This window comes from Lagopus leucura, unplaced genomic scaffold (assembly GCF_019238085.1).
Source record: "Lagopus leucura isolate 7727_CA_CO unplaced genomic scaffold, USGS_WTPT01 Super-Scaffold_73, whole genome shotgun sequence".
Taxonomy (NCBI): Eukaryota; Metazoa; Chordata; class Aves; order Galliformes; family Phasianidae; genus Lagopus; species Lagopus leucura.
Window position 1 is genome coordinate 91,107,087 of NW_024962252.1, and position 17,550 is coordinate 91,124,636.

Here is a 17,550-nt window from a genome sequence, read left to right on the forward strand (position 1 = left end):
GGTTGCTATCAAGCTGTTAGTCTGCTCAGCCAGTATTTTTGGAAGCCTCACTGCTCCTGAAATCCCAGGTAAGGAGCAGAGTGAGAATTTTCTGCACGTTAAATACCAGGACCAGAGTTGAAAAAGAATCAGAACCATCTAGGTTGGAAAACACCTTCCAGATCAAGTCCAATCATCAAGCTGACCTACCGAGTCCCATCTGTAAACCATGTCCCTGAGTGCCACATTCACACACCTCTAAAATACCTTCAGGGATGGAGACTCCAGCACTTCCCTGGGCAGCCAGCTCTAATGCTTGACCACCCCTTCCGTGAAGAAATTCTTCCAAATGTCCAGCCTGAACCTGCACTGGTACAACTGGAGGCTGTTTTCTCACACCTTATCACTTGTGTCCTGAGAAAAGAGACTGACATCCTCCTCACTGCAACCTCCTTTCAAGTAATGGTACAGAGCGATGAGGTTCCCCCCTCAGCCTCATTCTCTGCAGACTAAATAACCCCAATTCCCTCACAAGCCTTGTTTTCTGGTCCCTTCACCAGCTTTGTTACTTTTCTCAGCACACACATAAGCAACTCAGTATCCTTGTAGTGAGGGGCCCAAAACTGACCATAATATTTGAGGTGCAGTGTCACCACTGCCACACACCAGGGGACAATCACATACAGAGTCTTATCAGCACAACTTGAAACACAAGAAATAAAAGTTTGCAAATTCAACAGTGAGTTTTCATTTCAACAGGGATTCCCAACCTTGCAGGCAATCAAGGAGTTACACCAAACCCACAACATAATTTAACTTCCTCATCTTTATCAATGCACTTAGATTTTTTCCTCTTTATCCTATCACTCACCTCTCGCTCATAGTCCCTTGTTGGTGCATCACTGCCTTGGTCCAGGCCACCAGAGGATAAGGAACCATCTGAGGGCGATGCCATAGGCTGACGCTTTGCTCCATAGCTACCTCCTGAGAATTCCCTCCGCAATGCACTGCCATTTTGTGCAGATGATCCTAAAATGTGCAGAGGAATTAAACCATTGCAGATGCCCAGACAAGGTACTAGAAAGATGTTAGCTAGTTGGCTGGCTACTTCTGCTTTCCTCTGGCATGTCCCAGGATGCTCAGCTCGTGGCTTGCTGTCTATGTGTGCTTTTATCTTGCCTGATGCTAGATGCAGTTTTTCCTCTGCTCCTCAACATGTCAGGGTTAGCATACAGCAGAGACATAGTCACTGTGTTACTCACAAAGACAGCAGTTGAATAAACTGCTATGGTGGCAGCTTCGTTCTAGGCATCTCTCCCCAGCAATACTGGGGAGAGGTAGAGTCGCACTGGAACATGCAGACTACAGCAGACACACAGGCTTTCTGCAGTCTGTTGGCTATCTTCACATGCTCCGTTATTCAGTCGCTTGCCTCATCTCAGCACAGATCATTTTGCTGACTCTGGCACACAAGGATAGCATGGCAGCAGTAGGAAAGCTGTTTCCTATGCATTGTAACTCTTCCGTACCAGCAGGTTTTCTACTACGCCCTCTTTGCACTAGCAGCAAGAGAAGCATCAGGAGCTCTAGAGAGTTCAGCAACAAAATTAATAAATGCGGAGCTTGTGAACAACTAGTCATCAATTTACACCACTTCAGCTGCAGCAAAGAAGTCCCAGTGGTAAGAATGCCTTTTCGATTCTAAATTGACAAACTCCAAATGTGGGAAGTCAAACCTGCTAGCTGCTTATTGATGGGTTTCTTAGAAAGTGAGATTACAGTTCCATCCAGCCCACAGAGGGAGGACGGCCAGCCATGGCTTCTGAAAGTCCTGTCTAGTGGCAGCACAGATAGAAGCAGTGCAGGTAGCTCTTCCCTAACACACGTGTGCACAGCCCCAAAGCAACACAGATCTGATTGCTTACTTGCTGCTAACCCACTGCTTGCGCTCATCGATCGTCCTGGTTCTGTGCGGGATTTCGTGATCGATGGGATACTGACAGAGCCACTGAATACGGTCCGACTTTCCTGAGGCCGAAGATTCTGCAATGCAGACACACAACAACATGTTTCTTATTGACTGCTGGCTCAACCTTGGACGTTACGGAGGAAGGTCTCAGAATGCAACCTTGTCCCCAACCTTACCAGAGCTGAATTATCTGAGCAGCAAGTCAGCAAAATTTGCAAAGTAATATTCTGCAATTTAGTGCAGAGACTGGAAGCACACACAGCTGACAATGAAGTGCTGAATTACATGGACGTATGCAGACAACTGAAAAGGTAGGTCTAATAATTCAAGAATTTCCTTGAAAGGATGGTTTGCAAGCCTAAGCTGCTACAGATGTAATTCCATGTGTATTGCATAATGCGCTCTTTCTGAGCACATGCCTCTATGGATTTTGTTAAAATTTCCCTGTGATACCACCACTTGTGGCTTGCACATGCAATTTTGTACAGACATCATATGAACCCCCAATGCATGTGGAGTTATGGACACATACTGGACCATAGGATCAATCTGTCAGATAACTGAGGTGGTTCCAAAGATATGAACAGCACTTCTTCAGTCCTACAGCAGCTGAACCAAAGCCAGAATCAGCCTTGTGGTTTCAGTCTGCTCAGAGCACCCACCACTGGCTACTCCATGGATTGCCATTATCACTCCTGGTTTGCAGCCTAAGGGTTCCAGTGAGATTTTCTAAAATTGTCACTGAATTGAAGCGGTCCTATACTGAGGGAACAGATAAAACGGTGTCTTTATTCGAATATGGCAGCTCCTTCAACACAGGTTATGTCTTTAAAAGAAAAAGAAAAAAAAAAACAACAACCCACTTTGATATAATTTCTGCTTCTGTTACCTTACAGCTGACTTTAGGAGAAAAGGCTTCTCAGCTTATTTAACCCACCTCTTTGTATACAAGCTGTCTTCTTAGTCCAAAATATCCATGCCTATTGTTTCATCTCTGCCTACCCAAGAGACAAATGTGATTTACACTATTAAGTGATCAGCATTAATGAGAATTAGGCTTGGGAAGCCTTTACAGCTGCAGACTGTGAAAAGAGCTGCAGGTATCTCTGAATATTACTTTGTTTCCACTTCACCAAACACTGGCTGCAATAATGGTTATTTCTTCCCATTCATATGTCATTATTTCCTCACCCTTACTCTGAGAAAGTAACCAAATAAAAACCTACATTTTCTATTGCAATACCTGTCTAGGCTGAAACGTTACAGAAATTTCCACCCCCTGGATGGATACTCTGAAAGACCCTCAGCCATTATCCATTTCTCTAGCTGAATTCTAAAATGAGTAATCAGATAGAGGCTTTGTAAAGAACAGGTATTAGGTGGTGCAGATAATTGTTAAAAACCTGCTGCCAGTCCAATTTTACAGTGACCCTTAGAGTCACTACTGTTACAGACCTCTTTGCCATAAAGTCAACTCTTTGCTTTTCAGCCTCCCAGTGGCCTAGGAATGACAGATCTTTAGCATGCAAAAAACAAAGAATTAAAAATCTCTCAGACACCAACAAAACACACAAGAGCTTATCAGTGAAAAAGCTCTGTTTACTTCTCCCTGTAGCTACTGCTGCACTGTTTTCAAGTCTCTTTCAAAAATCCCTTGAGAATCACACTGCTGCCTCCTGCTTACTCTTCGTTTCCCAAATGAGGACAAATAACCTGCTCTGCAGCACTGAATTTCTCTCCTGGTGTCCCTCACCGTGCCATAAGTGACCTGCACTACAGCTCCCTGTGAGCAGCCTGGCTGTGCACCGACACCAGTGGCCCTACAGTAGATACAAAAGGAACCACGGGGACAGGGAATGGCTCACTGCTGTGTTTTGAGAACTGTACAGGAGAGCCAAGTGCAGCAGCAGTGGTCAGTACACCAGAGCTGCATGGAAGGAGCTCTGTACTTGTAGAAACTGACAATATTTCATGTTGCAGGGACAGCAATTATATGTAACGATAAGGAGACTGACCTTCTTAACAGTGACTGAGCAGGCAACATACAGGCATCGGGGGAAGGAAGGAATGGGTGCCTTAAAAAGACTAATTTATTTCATTTGTGTAGTTTAATAGTTATTTTTTTGACCTCAGTTTGCAAAGTCCATGTAATTCCTTGTAGAAAGTTTTTCCACAAAGCAAATCTTCTCTTGTTCTTTGATCTAAAATAAAAGAAGCACATGCTGGAGACCCTGGCGCTTTGGACCCAAAGTGATATGCACGCAATGCAGAAAGGGGATTCAAAGAAAAATAAATGACAGTTAGCGGTAGTTATCAAGCAGCCAAATGCAGCAAATTAAAAACAGAGGGGAAAAAAAAAAAAAAAAAAGAAAAGAAAAAGAAACTCGAGCTTGCTTTACTTAGAGACAAAAACCCCTCATATGGAGTAACAATCCAAATCCTAGCAGGTAAATTCATCCCTGCTGCTGAACCAAATGGAGAAATGTGACAGGATTTCTCTTTGAAGAAAAAACCTCAGCAGCAGAGAAGCTGCTTGCTGAGCAGTTACTTGCTATGCAGCAGTGAATGACCAGTCAGTGGGTGCTGCCCCACTGGGAGGCAGTGCTCCTCAGACCCAGCCTGTACCCAGCACCTGCCACAGCGCCCACAATGCTTGCCTGCATTTCTCTGTCCACGGTGCTTCTTGTTGTTTGTTTTCTTGTATTAATTGAGGTTCTGTTTGTTATGATGTAAACCTAAGCTTTCCTTTCATGAAATAGCAGGACATGACTTAAAAGCTATTTTAAGGGTTCGTTTTCAACTCTTGCTACACACTCCAGGTTTCAATATTCAGTCAGTTCCTGGGTCCCCCAACCCCTGCACAGGGCCTGCTATCATTCTTGTGCTACAAACACAGAGAGGGATATGGGCAGACGAAAAGCAAAATCCACAGCTTTACCTTCCAGTGACAGCTTAAAGTACCTCTTCCCTGAAGCAAAAAAGAGACAACTGCTTTCCTTCACACGAGCCTAAACCTCCAGTGCTCTAAAGGGTAAAGAGGCACAAAATTTCAATGCTCCAGCTGTTTCTCCAGAAAAGCCAGGATGGATGCAGACCTGCCACCAAAGGGTGTTTTCCAAAATGCTGCAATTCCATTTTTGGATATTAATTTATCTATTATTTATCACTACACAACAGTGACATGAGTGTGCACATGACCAGTCAAATTTCATGGCGTGAAATTTTGTTCTGGGGCTTTAGGGAAAAAAATATTTATTTTCCTCCTGCATTTCTAAATTCTCTTTAGCGTTGGATGCAGATCTGCATTACAAACCCCTTCCCAGTGACAGGGACCAAGAACAGCAAAGCAGTCTGGCAGTAAAGGTTTGCTGTACGTGTCTGAAGAGTGTCAAAATGCCACAGAAACCAACAGCAGCGTTTCCATCACAGTGGCAGGCACAGCTCAAACACACACAAACCCTCAGCAACCAGCCGTCACCGAAGAACCACAGATCACCCACCGGCTCAGGCTGCCCAGGGCCCACCCAATGTGGCCTTTAACACCTCCAGGGATGGGGCACCCACAGCTTTTGGCAGCAGTGCCAAGACCTCAACGCCCTCTGAGCAAAGAATTTCTTCCTAACACCTGACCTAAATCTCCCCTCTTTTAGTTTAAAGCCATTCCCTGTTGTCCTGTCACTGTCAGACCATGTAAAAAGTTGGTCCCCCTCCTGCTTGTGAGCTCTCTTCAGGTACTGGAAGGCCACGGTGAGGTCTCACTGGAATCTTCATTCCTCCAGACTGAATAAGTCCAGCTCCCTCAGCCCGTCTTAGGAAAGATGTTCCAGCCCTCTGAGCAACTTTGTGGCCTGCTCTGGACCTGTTCCAACAGCTCCATGTCCTTCCTGCACCAGGGGCCCCAGGCCTGGCCACAGCACTGCAGGTGTGACCTCACAGGGGCAGAGCGGAGGGAACAACTGACTCCCTAGCCCTGCTGACCACCCTCTTCTTTTATACACATCTATTTCACAGATTATTCATGACCTATCTGCAAATCTGTTCCAAAGCAGAACTGCAGGCCACAGCACAGAACGCAATTACAATGCAGCAGGAGGTACAAAAGGGCTTGTTTTAGTATGGCCTTATATTACCATAGGATATAGCAACCTCATGTCAGGCCAGGATACACAACAACAAGCAAAAAGAAAGCATCACTTCCATCCCTCAGATTTTACGTTCCAACTGGAAGGATAATTACAGCACAGTATCTTACCTCAGTCTCTGTTTAGAACAACCAGGATTAAGGGGATCTATATGAACAAGTACCCAATATCTTTAATTTCCGATCTTCCTGCTTGTATGTATTCCAACTTTCTTTTAACTGAACCTAGAAACCACCTAGGCACAATCTGTCTCTCTCCATCTGTGTACAGTACTGTGTAACATTACTGCACTCCCACTATTTCACTGTAAACAAACAGCTTGAAATTTTGGTCCAGCAGAGACAGATCCAGAATCCTTTTCCTAGCACAAACTGATACACAGCATCCTGTCTCTGCCATGGACTGCTGGAGATGTACGGTGTGAAACACAAACATTATTCAGATTTCCCACAACCTTCCTGGTAACTAAAAATGCCATTTTCATAGCAAAAGGTTCAGCCCAGTTGGTAAACATTTTTTCTGTTTATCTGTATCTGTTTTTTAGCTCATCAGAGCTGTTGAAAGACCACAGCTGGTAGCAGAAGACAAATCAGCTGTGACAGAAGAAAGTGAACAGGCGAAGGAAACCACTTTCCAAGGGTTTTTCTCCCATGTTAACAGCCAGGCAAAAGGAAAACCACACAGTGTTAGTAGAGTGAACACCTGACCCAGCCATCCATACCCTCTGAGTCATAAAGTTTGGAGTACCCAGGGCAGAGCACGGAGGCGGGGAAAATGCAGTGTTTATGGAATCGTAAGAGAGGAATTTTTCAGCTGAATTAACAGTCATGTGGTAGATGTGTTCAAAGTTGCTCGGAGAGGAGATCAGACGGGAGTGATGATGAGGGAATTGATAAGGGGAGCGCTGCTATCAAAGACAACAGAGAGAGAAAGCAATGAAGGATGGTTGTACAGGTTACACCAGCAACAGCAGTCTGCAAGAGCAGTCAAACGGACAGCCGAACAGCAGCCCTGCTCACTCGTCAGCACGTGGGTTCTTACATTGTCACCCCCAGTCCTCTGAGCACCTTCCTTACATGGTATCACATGGGCCTGCTGCCCTTGCTGTTGCTAAAACATTAAAAACAAATAAAACTTTTAACTCATTGGGAATCAATTCTAATATTTATTATAATTTGTATTTCAAAGAGCACCACAGCTGTAGAAGGTGCTTTACAGACAGTTGAGAAGCAATCAGTTCCCTGCCTTGAGGAGCTTACAATCTAAAACAGACATAACACAAAGGAAGATGAGCACAGGTGAGATGGAGTGGGGAGAAAAAAAGATGAGAATACACAACAGTTAAAGATTGTAAGAGATTTCCTTCTGTTTTTCATGCATTTTAACGGTTTCATTAAAATTAAGTATCACCCGTACAACAAACACAGAGTATTTCTAACGGGAGTGAACAGTGTTTCGACAGGATAGGGACACAGACTGGGTGGGAAGGTAAACTGGTTAGTCAGACAACGGGGACAATTTACTCTGTTGTAGACACACAACACAAGGCCTACATCCTTCTGTGTGATCACTGAGCCTTACAGCGCTTTAGTGAGGCGTTCAGACTTTGCTCTGCCATCTGCTTGCTGCAGAAGTGTATGCCTTTACCAGATAAGGTGCAAAAGTGCTGGGAAATTCAAATGTTTTTAACAGGTAAACTGAGCAGTGTGCTCCCAAAGTGTGACATAAAAGGAGGAGAAAACTAACCCTGCAGATTAAACAGGAACAATTTCTGATTGATCTCTACAGAATGTGCTGACACGAGTGCTCTTGTTATTAAAACTCACGTAAATCTAGATGTAACAGAAGTTTCAGGGCTTGATCTCACTCCCTGTGCCATCTGCACACTTCCTGCAGGCCAGCCTGATGTGTGGATGGTGCCCAAAGGCCACCAACAAATCAAAACACCAGATCTAATTTTCCCTTCCTCACGTGTAACTGATTTTATCACCTTAAAAGAAACAGATCTGGGTACCATTCAGAATGTTAGGACTTAAAAAACAAAAACAAAACAATATGGTAGAAATTCAGCTTACCCCTCTACTAAACCTAAGGCACTACTTTTTGTATGTGGAATATATTGAAGTTTGAAAGAACATTAAATAACATTCCAATACATATTAGCAAACATTATTGTTATTGTTCTTCATTTCCGTCAGCTGGTAAAATCCAACTTTGTTGTTGTTTTTTTTGTAGTTTTTTTTTTTTTTTTAATGCACAGGTATTATGAGGCTTTGCATGTTAAATGAAACATCAATTACCACATTATGGCATTTAAGACATAATACACATTAGGTTGTTATTAGAAAGTTTAGCAGCATCTAAATATGAGTACTAGAACCCACCATTCTAATAATGGTCTATGAAAGCAGACTTTGGCAAGTCACCTGCTACAAAGAGAAACAGCAGCAAAGCCAGCTACATTCTTAAAAGCCAATGAGGGAGAGAAGGGAGAGTCTAAAATCGCAAGCTGAAAAGCAGAGGGTGGGCCAACTGCAGACCATGAAGATATTTAGCCAGCATTCATGAATGTGAAGAAGCCACGATATACGGCCACATTTTAAAAACAATCCTTGGAACTCTCTCCACAGACTCTGCCATTAGATGCATGCATGCGGCTCCCACTTTCTTTAAAGAATACCAAATATATATTTACTCTGAAAGTTTCTCACTTGAAACAAGCAAAGCTTCACACATAATCTGTAATGGAAGTATAATGGCTCATGTATGATGAGATCAAACTGAAGCATCATGTTCAAATATAATGGCAGTTGAGACTAGCTGTTGTATGTAAAATACTCAGGCATGCAGAATATGAAAGCAAAATCAATCCTGTAAATCTGATGTGCACAGAGAGGTGGTCTGTGCTGCAGTTAGTGCAGTTCCAGATTTCAGATCTTCACTACAAAGGAGCATCCACGATAAAGTGGCTTCAAGGGACAAGAGGGCAGAAGGGAGGCCAGACTGTACGGCCAGCTAATTGGTGACAGGCTGCTAGGGAAGAAAAACACGTACAGAAATAAGTTTGGGGATATACTAACATGAACCATTCTAAATTGTACACAGCAAAACAATGACCCCAATCGAGTATCCATGTCAATAAAATACAAATCTGTACTGATTACAGCTCTGCAAACAGCAATTAAGAATTTCTAGTTCCTGCTATGCTGTAGCTCACATCCTTGCTTGTCAAAGCCAGACTCCTAAGTTACTACTAGCGATGAAGAAAAGAAGGATGCAAAGTTGTCTGAGCCTCTAATATATTCTCCTTTAATTGTGATCTCATTCTGAGCTTTGGGCATATTCATTTCTGTGTAAACACAGGACTATGCTGAAGACAAGAGTGTCCATCACACAGAGACCGTAGGACCAGGTGAATAGGCTGCAATTTGCCATAAACACATCTCACTGCTCATGTCACGAGCTTGTTGCATACCAAGACTTTGGAAACAACACACAGAGAAAGCAACTTTTCCCCTCGAGTGGCTGCATCAGCAAGGACATTCACATGCAGACAGACATGCTGTGCATACGGAGGCATCTGTTTAGTACACAGCACATCAAACAGACAGTAACCATATTAAACTCTCCATTTATCTGATTTTCACTTTGTACTCTCACAATTCAAATCAAGCTCTCTGAAGCTGATCTCCTAGAACACATCACTAAGGACAGTAGTAAGCTGCCAGCCAGCAAACTTCTGTTGGCCCTGCATCCAGCAGGCAGTGACCTGCCCTCGTGGTACACTGCAGCCTGCCATGCAAAGGCTGCTGTTACCATTTTTAATGCCATGCTCTGTTCAATTCTAGGCACTTTGCCTGGAAAAGGTAGCAGAGGCAGGTTAGTGGGACTTGCAGAGACAAGTTTTGATTGGATTCATTTCATGTATACATATATATCTATATTATATATGCATATATATACACACTAAATATACATATACACACTATGTATATAGTGTGTATCATAAATAAAAATAAATAAATGAAAATTTAAATTGTCACTTGCTTTAGAGTTCACCCATGGGTGCTAGATAAAAACTAGGCTGTTAGTTTGTGACAATCATTCAGTGCAGAGATTAAAATATCCATTCTCTATCAAATCCTATTAACAAGGACCTTTCTGCCTACATAATACTATACTGATTCCATGAAAACTCATGCTGGATGAACAAATTCCTATCAGCAGACCCAGCCAAATCTGAAGTTGCTCGAATAAGTCAAGAAGAAACAGCAAAGTGAAAAAGGCTTGGTCCATCATTTTCATTCACTTTCTGCATTCCATAAACAACATCGACTAAAACAGTTGGATGATGGCAATTTGAGAAAACCATTGACCTTGCACCACTTGTTCCCCCTAGTGGCAGCACCCTTCCAATGTAAAAATGTATTTCCTCATCCCCTTCAGGCAAAAAAAACGAAGCATTCCCAAAGTAAAACACTGCAATTTTTCCCACATACCTTCAAGGATAAATACCTTTTCTTCTGAAAAATTACATCCTATTTAGTACATAAAGTAGATACTCTTGCTGCAAAATAATCACACATGCTAAGAAACAAACAAAAAAAAACTAAACTCCTCACCATTTGGAACAGGGCTTGAATCTATTGAATTAATTTTACGTCTTTGAAAAGAAACTGTCACACAGATGGGCTGTATGTAAGACTGGATGAGTATTCTTTACGTCACATACTGGCTTTCCAGGGAATGTCCTATATCCATCCTCCCTTTTTATTCTTTTTTTTGTGTGTCTTTCCAATAAGACATTGGACTCAAAATATAATGTCAGCTGCAAACACAGCTCCTTGTCCTCTGTTTTCATGCCAGAGGAAAAAAAGGAGGCAGCTTGGATCAGACTACACCAAGACTTAGTCCAGTCAAACACCTTACAGGAAATTGGTAGAAAAGAGAAAGTTGCCTGGGCAGAATTTTAATTGTGACAGAATTTCTTTTTCCTAATCTCAAGTTACACTTTCAAGTTCACCTACTTCTAAGTCCCATGGTTGGTGCTGTATTGGAAGGAATACAAACAATGACACTGCAAGGAGCTACTGGGATAACAGACATCAAATCTGCTTTACCTGCAGTGACTTCTGCAAGCATTAAGACTACTTGCAACAAGGGAGTTTTCAGTAGCAACTTTAGAAAGAAGCTGTAGCAATCGACTGAGTGCAGAAGCCAATTCTATACTGTTAGCACATTCTATTGTTTCTTCTATAGCGTAGAAAGTGACTCCTAGATTTCTTTTAAAACATGTTGATGGCAATAAGCAAAGTACCAGTTGTATCTCCAGACAAGACCTTTGACCCAACACAAGACTTGTGTAACTGGAATGAATTTAAAGCCAAAAGCCATTTAATGATGACACAGCTGAAGAAATATTAATCCAGGTGAGAATCTGGAAAACCTCCAGCTGCAGGTAACATTATTCCTTATTTTACAGTTGATAGATTTGGGCAATGTTTTGATTAAGAGTCTCCTCAACTTTTGATTCCCATGAACTTTCAACAATTGTGTGAAGTATGACATCTTCTAGCAGTAGTAGTTTATTTTCTTTGATAAGGAAAAGCCAGAAGTATTTGAAGGAACCCAGCAGAAAAGGAAGAGTTACAAAGAAGTCTGAATTTGCATCTTGCCCTGAAGCAAATTATCATTACTTGTTGAACACTGTACACATACATATACACAACCAGGTGAGAGAAAGTCAGCCAACTCCACTTGGATTTGTCTTGTGTTTTCTAGAACCAGCTCTCTCCTTTTCATTTTTAGTTCATTTATAAACACACACATATACACAAAACGCTGCTCACCGCTCACTGCACTGAGTCTTACTGGCTTTTCTAAGTGTCTCTCATGAGATTTAAAGGAAATCCTTTCCCTTCCCTGCCTATCCTCATACAAGTAAAAGCTAGTGCCAAAAGGGTTCATGTACAAGATGAAGATCTTAAAATACAGTGTAACATAAAGCACAGTTTTTTGCAAAAGTGAGATAAAACCAGAAGATCCTAAAACCATGATCTACTGCAGCTGCAAGTTTTCTTTTCCAGTCTTATTGTTACTTCTGCTTAGATACTGAAAAGCCCTCCTACCTCCTGCCTTGACTCTGAGCAATAGTGATGATCATTTTAGACAGCACTGCTAGAGTGATTGTACAATGGCTTAGGTTAGAGGGGACCTTAAATATCATCTAGTTCAAACCCCCAGTCGTGGGCAGGGCTATGCCCCACCAGCTCAAGCTGCCCAGGGCCCATCCAACCTGGCATTGAGAGCCTCCAAGGATGGGGCACCCACAGATCTGGGCAGCAGTGCCAGGGCCTCATTGCCCTTTGAGTAAAGAATTTCTTCCCAACATCTAACCTGAATCTTTTAGTTTAAAATAATTCCCCTTTGTCCTATCACTGTCAGATAGTGTAAAAAGTCAGTCCCTTCCTGTTTGTAAGCTCCCTTCTAGTATTGGAAGGCCACACTGAGGTCTCACAGGAACCTTCATTTTTCCAGGCTGAACAAACCCAACTCCATTAATCTTCCCTCTTAGGAGAGGTGCTCCAGCCTTCTGATCATCTCCTCTAGACCTGCTTCAACAGCTCCACATCCTTCCTGTACTGTGGTGGCCTCAGGCCTGGACACAGTACTCCAGATGCAGCCCCACAAGGGCAGGGCAGAGAGGGACAATTCCCTCTCCTCTCCATGCTGGCCACTCCGCTTTGGAGGAAGTCGAGGACACTGATGGACTTTCAGGTTGCAAGCCTGCTGCTCACGTCTACCTTTTTGTCCACCAGAATGCTCAGGTCCTTCTCCACACGGCTGCTCTCAAGGAGTTCTTTTCCTAGTCTGTACTCATATCTGGGATTGCCTTGATCTAAGTGCAACACTTTGCACGTGGCCTTGTTAAATCTCATTGGATTCTCATGTGATCACCTTTTGGGCATGTTCAGGTCTCTCTTGTTGGCATCCCACCCTTCTATTTAGTCAACAAATATGCTATGTGCCTATGTCTTATGGAGGTACTCATATTACCTATTAGTATCATATAATCTGATCTTTCTTACAGAGTTCATTATCATATCCTGAATCGCATCTATCATGAATGAATTTAGAAAGCAATACATAACACACAAACAATATGCTCAACATAGCTACAAATAAGCTGTATGATAAAATCCTAATATTAATTCACCTGTATTTCAGCATAAACTACACTAACTTCAAGGAGAGTATTTCCTAAATAAGGCTATGTAGAAACAGACATGTGTGCACTATGGTTAATATTCAAGTAAAAAGTTCTGTTTCACTGATAATAATTAATTTGGAAAGGAAATGAGAAAATAGCATCTTATTCACAGAAAGAAATTTGGTTACTATATATTGTTAAACTCCCACAGTTTCACTGTCTAAGGAGAAGAGATTTGAGAGAGAGAGGCTAAATTGGATGTAAGGATGAGAAGAAAGGAATTGAACTTACAGTAATATAGTTCAATGAAGAAAGGAATTTCTCTTTCCATTTCCATACAGAATCCTGGCACAAATCCTCTTAATTGTGTATCTTCTTATGTGTTAGAAAAACTATAATCAGCACTGAGAGACCAATCTGTCTTAAAACCCAGGAAGCATTAGGCATTCCTTCCTTCACTCTCAAGTGTTATCCTTTTCATTTAATCCCTAACACCTGAGCATGTCCCATGTCATTTACCTAGTTACATTGCCACTGATATGAAACAGATCAAACACTCTCAACATACACCCAAAATTGTAGTTGTTTTTCTTTTTCTATTTGTAGCCTCTTTTGAAGTAGGTCACTCTCACATATACTTCTGCACTTACCATTGGAAGGTCTTTGAGAATCTGTATACCATCTCCAGGACCCATATGTGCTATGTGGTTAAAATTAGTTGGGTTAGAAATTAATTTATTTCTCATTTCTGGATCACGTAGCATCTCCCTGGAAGAGAAAATACTGTTCAGGTATCTTATTCAAGGTGAAAATAGCCATTTAAAAATAGTTAAGCTTTGATTATCAGCTATTTTAAATGGAAATTAACTATTTAGCCATTTTAACAGTAATAAACTCTCGCTGTCAGCACTGGTATGGACAGGTTTTCACCTTGAAAAGACCTATGGCCCAGAACAAATGAATGCTGTTTTGCAAACAGCCTATATACCCAACAGCTACCATTAAAAATATACAAACACTCAGAGCTGGTAAAAAGCTCTGTAAGATGAGCAAGAGCAGAACTCACGATGCTGTATTACACCTACATATTGCACCTCTATACTGTACGTACAAACATGCATTCCAAACAACAGCTGTTTCAGATAATGTGAATAAATGAAATCACTTGTGCAGCCAGTGCAGAAGTCAAGTACAGGTTGAACACTGACCTCCTCTGCTGCATCCTCTCCTCTTCTGGTACTCTGAATGAATAGCGGCGCTTGTTGTTGATGTTTCGAACCATTTGCTTCCGGCTGTTATCTGATGTTTCAGGAACCACCAGTTCATCACCCTCTGGAATCAATACAAAAATGATCCAATGGGCCACTTCATTGGGCATACATGGAATAATAATCCAAAGACATTTTCTCTGCTTTTGATAGTGCAGCACAGCACCCATTTCCCATGAATTTCCCTGAATAAACGCTCCTTGATTTAGGAGTTTTCTTGATCACTTATTACTCTGTTATACAAAACCCATCTTAACCCATCTTCACATACAAGTTGCCACAACCATATTTTCCTCAAAATAGTACAGATTCTTTCAAACAAAATCTTTACCTTCCCTTTTCAAGGAAAACATTCTTGAAAAATCTTCAGTATGAAACATGACATTATGAAACATGCTTGGACACATAAGCAAGCCTACAATGTGTCTTCTCACAGTGAAAACCAAGAGCTTGGAAACATTTAGGTGGGCAGGAAAGGATCTCAGTCCTCCCTCTCAAACTTTTTTTGGCAGCCTTCAGTGAAAGCCACTAAAAGCCTTGTTCTGCCAACTACCTGGAAACTCAATGCAATATCCTGTTCCATTCATTTCCTCAAATATTTAAACTCTGATATTTTTTGCTGTAACTGTGGGAAGAGGGAAGATTTTTATTCCATATGTGTAGGTCTGGCAAGGCATCTTCAATAAAAATGTGAAATGTGCAGCAATGATCATCATACAACAGGAATATCATTCTGAATGAATGCTGCAGCTGCTCTGCCTTCTTTTATACATACTAAGACTAAGGTTAAATTTAATACGCTTGAACATATCCAGCAGCTAGTGCTGAGAACAAGAATAGTTTTTGTATGGAACTGAAACCTCCTTTTTCCCTAAGATCAACTGCAGACTTCATGACACATCCACCAAATTGTTCCTCTCTGTGACTGCCATTCCTTTTGCACTAATTTGCTCACAGATGATTTAAGCAAACAATGAAACACTGTCAACAACAGTATGTTTATTTCCACTACCTTCAGAATAATTGCTAAAAATACACACAGCTTTTGACTGCTAAACTGCATAGATCACACCTCTCACTTAAGTAAAGCATATTACGCAGTTTTATGCTTTTGAAGTGTGTTCCAACAAAGAAAAAAGGCCAAAAAGACTCTTAGTGTAAGTTCACTTTGGCACACAATCATGTATGGCCCTAATTAGAAGTTAAGAATATATAAAACTATACTTTTTTTTTTATCCTTGGGAAAGGCTTCTTTAGGTCAAGTATAGCATTAATTTCTATCCAGCGCTGCCAAGGTAACTATTAATCCTTAAACTATGAAGGCATAGGTAGATGTCATCTTGGCATTTAATACTAGATCTGGGAGAAAAACTCATCATTCTCTTATTCCCAGACTTTTACAAATTTTCAGTGCATATTTAGGAGGAAAAAAAATAAATCAGACTACCTGCCTGTCAGACAACTGTATCGTTACAACTACTGTGGAATCTATAAGCATGGCTTTCTCCCAGAATGCTCTTCCTAAACAAAAACTTTTATGATGAAAAACAGCTCCTCTTTACTTACCTGCCATTTTGTTTTTGAAATATATTAATCTAACCGTCTCCAAACCTAAAAGGTTGAGTGATCCTTCTGTATTCAAGGGTCGTACCTGAAGCAAGGAAAATCAGCTTTTTAGTAACTCTACTTATATAGCACATCATCTTCTAAAAGCTCCAAGGAGCAATATAAACTTCATAAACAGAGTACTGTTATAACATCAACCAGGCAGCAGAACAGTGTAACTGTCCAGAGTAAAGTTTGCTTCAAAGAAGAAAGAGAGGCTGGAGGAAGCAGTGTTTTCCTCTCTCATGACACATGCATGCTCTCAGAATCAAGAGTTGTGAGTCATTAAATCCTCAAAGCTGAGGTAAGGGCAATTTTAGATTTTAAACTCGTGTTTGGAGATCTAGAACACAGAGAGCTGCCTAAAATTCTCTTTAATTCTCTTTAACTGATACCAAAACAGCAAGTTACCTTTTTGAGAGGAATAGTCTGAATCCACTCCATGGAGTTCACGTCAAAGATATCAATTGCATTTTCGCTATACACAGAGAGGTATGGTGCATTGTAACCTGAGACGGAATGATAAATTGTCATGTGCTTTTAGACAGGGTTGGTGATACACAACTTGTCAGGGTCTGACCATACTACTACTAAGAAACACACAAAACAAAACTACAATCCAACAACAACCTTGGCTTAAAAACATGTTATAACTAAAAAGAAGATCATGAAATCTTTTGTAAAAGCAAACCAACATCAACACAAAACCTAAAACCATCAGAAGATTTTTGTTTTAACTGTGCAGAACCAAACTATTTTTACTATACGGGGCTCCAATTTACATTGCCAAACACTAATGTGGTTCAACGTTTTTTTCCTCTAAAAATTCTATCTTTACGAGTTTTTAGTACATGATGTGTATTTAATTTATTGTTATTTAATAACCGTCACTTGTTTGAATGAGTTTGGTCTCTGGACTACATACTAAGTGAACATCAGTTGGAACTAAGCACCATGACATAGTGCTCATGTTTCCTTCTAGCTCTAATTCTCTTTTTGTGTTTTCCAGACCGTAAAGAGAATTCTATGCTACTCATCTGGCACATGTCCCCAGCATGAAATTTGTTCCACTGGGACCACTAAGGAGAATTCAGTATTTCCATGTCGCCAAAAAGACTGCCATGGTCTGCCAAGAATAACAAAAGCACTGAATTTATGTTTAAATCTAACAGTTTTGCTACAAAATATACCTCTATTTTCAGTTGGAACAAAATCAAATTGCTTTGTTTAAGGGCAATGAAAGAAATTCCACAGGTGTCAATGACACAAACATGTCATGTATGTGAAAATAGCTGTTTTTAACCAAATGTAATATTTCATTTCGATTCATTCACTATTTGAGTACTGATACTGTAATAATCATGCTCTTGCTTGAAA

General features: G+C 41.1%; 1 protein-coding gene across 9 annotated transcripts in view; it reads right to left on the reverse strand.

Annotated features, from left to right (window-relative positions):
• The window catches only part of CDC42BPA (CDC42 binding protein kinase alpha), a 153,202-nt gene that overhangs the window by 5,573 nt on the left and 130,079 nt on the right, over positions 1-17,550 (reverse strand). For 2 of the 9 annotated variants that reach the window (XM_042876263.1, XM_042876244.1), the window contains 7 exons: positions 16,585-16,682; positions 16,135-16,219; positions 14,509-14,632; positions 13,951-14,068; positions 6,812-6,997; positions 1,905-2,022; positions 851-1,008 (listed from right to left, as the gene is read on the reverse strand). In XM_042876263.1, the coding sequence (XP_042732197.1) occupies positions 851-1,008; positions 1,905-2,022; positions 6,812-6,997; positions 13,951-14,068; positions 14,509-14,632; positions 16,135-16,219; positions 16,585-16,682 (887 nt within the window). Of the gene's footprint in view, positions 1-850; positions 1,009-1,904; positions 2,023-6,811; positions 6,998-7,131; positions 7,201-7,265; positions 9,124-13,950; positions 14,069-14,508; positions 14,633-16,134; positions 16,220-16,584; positions 16,683-17,550 lie in introns of those variants that run through there. The other 7 variants (XM_042876289.1, XM_042876257.1, XM_042876248.1 and 4 more) reach the window with 6 other exon arrangements.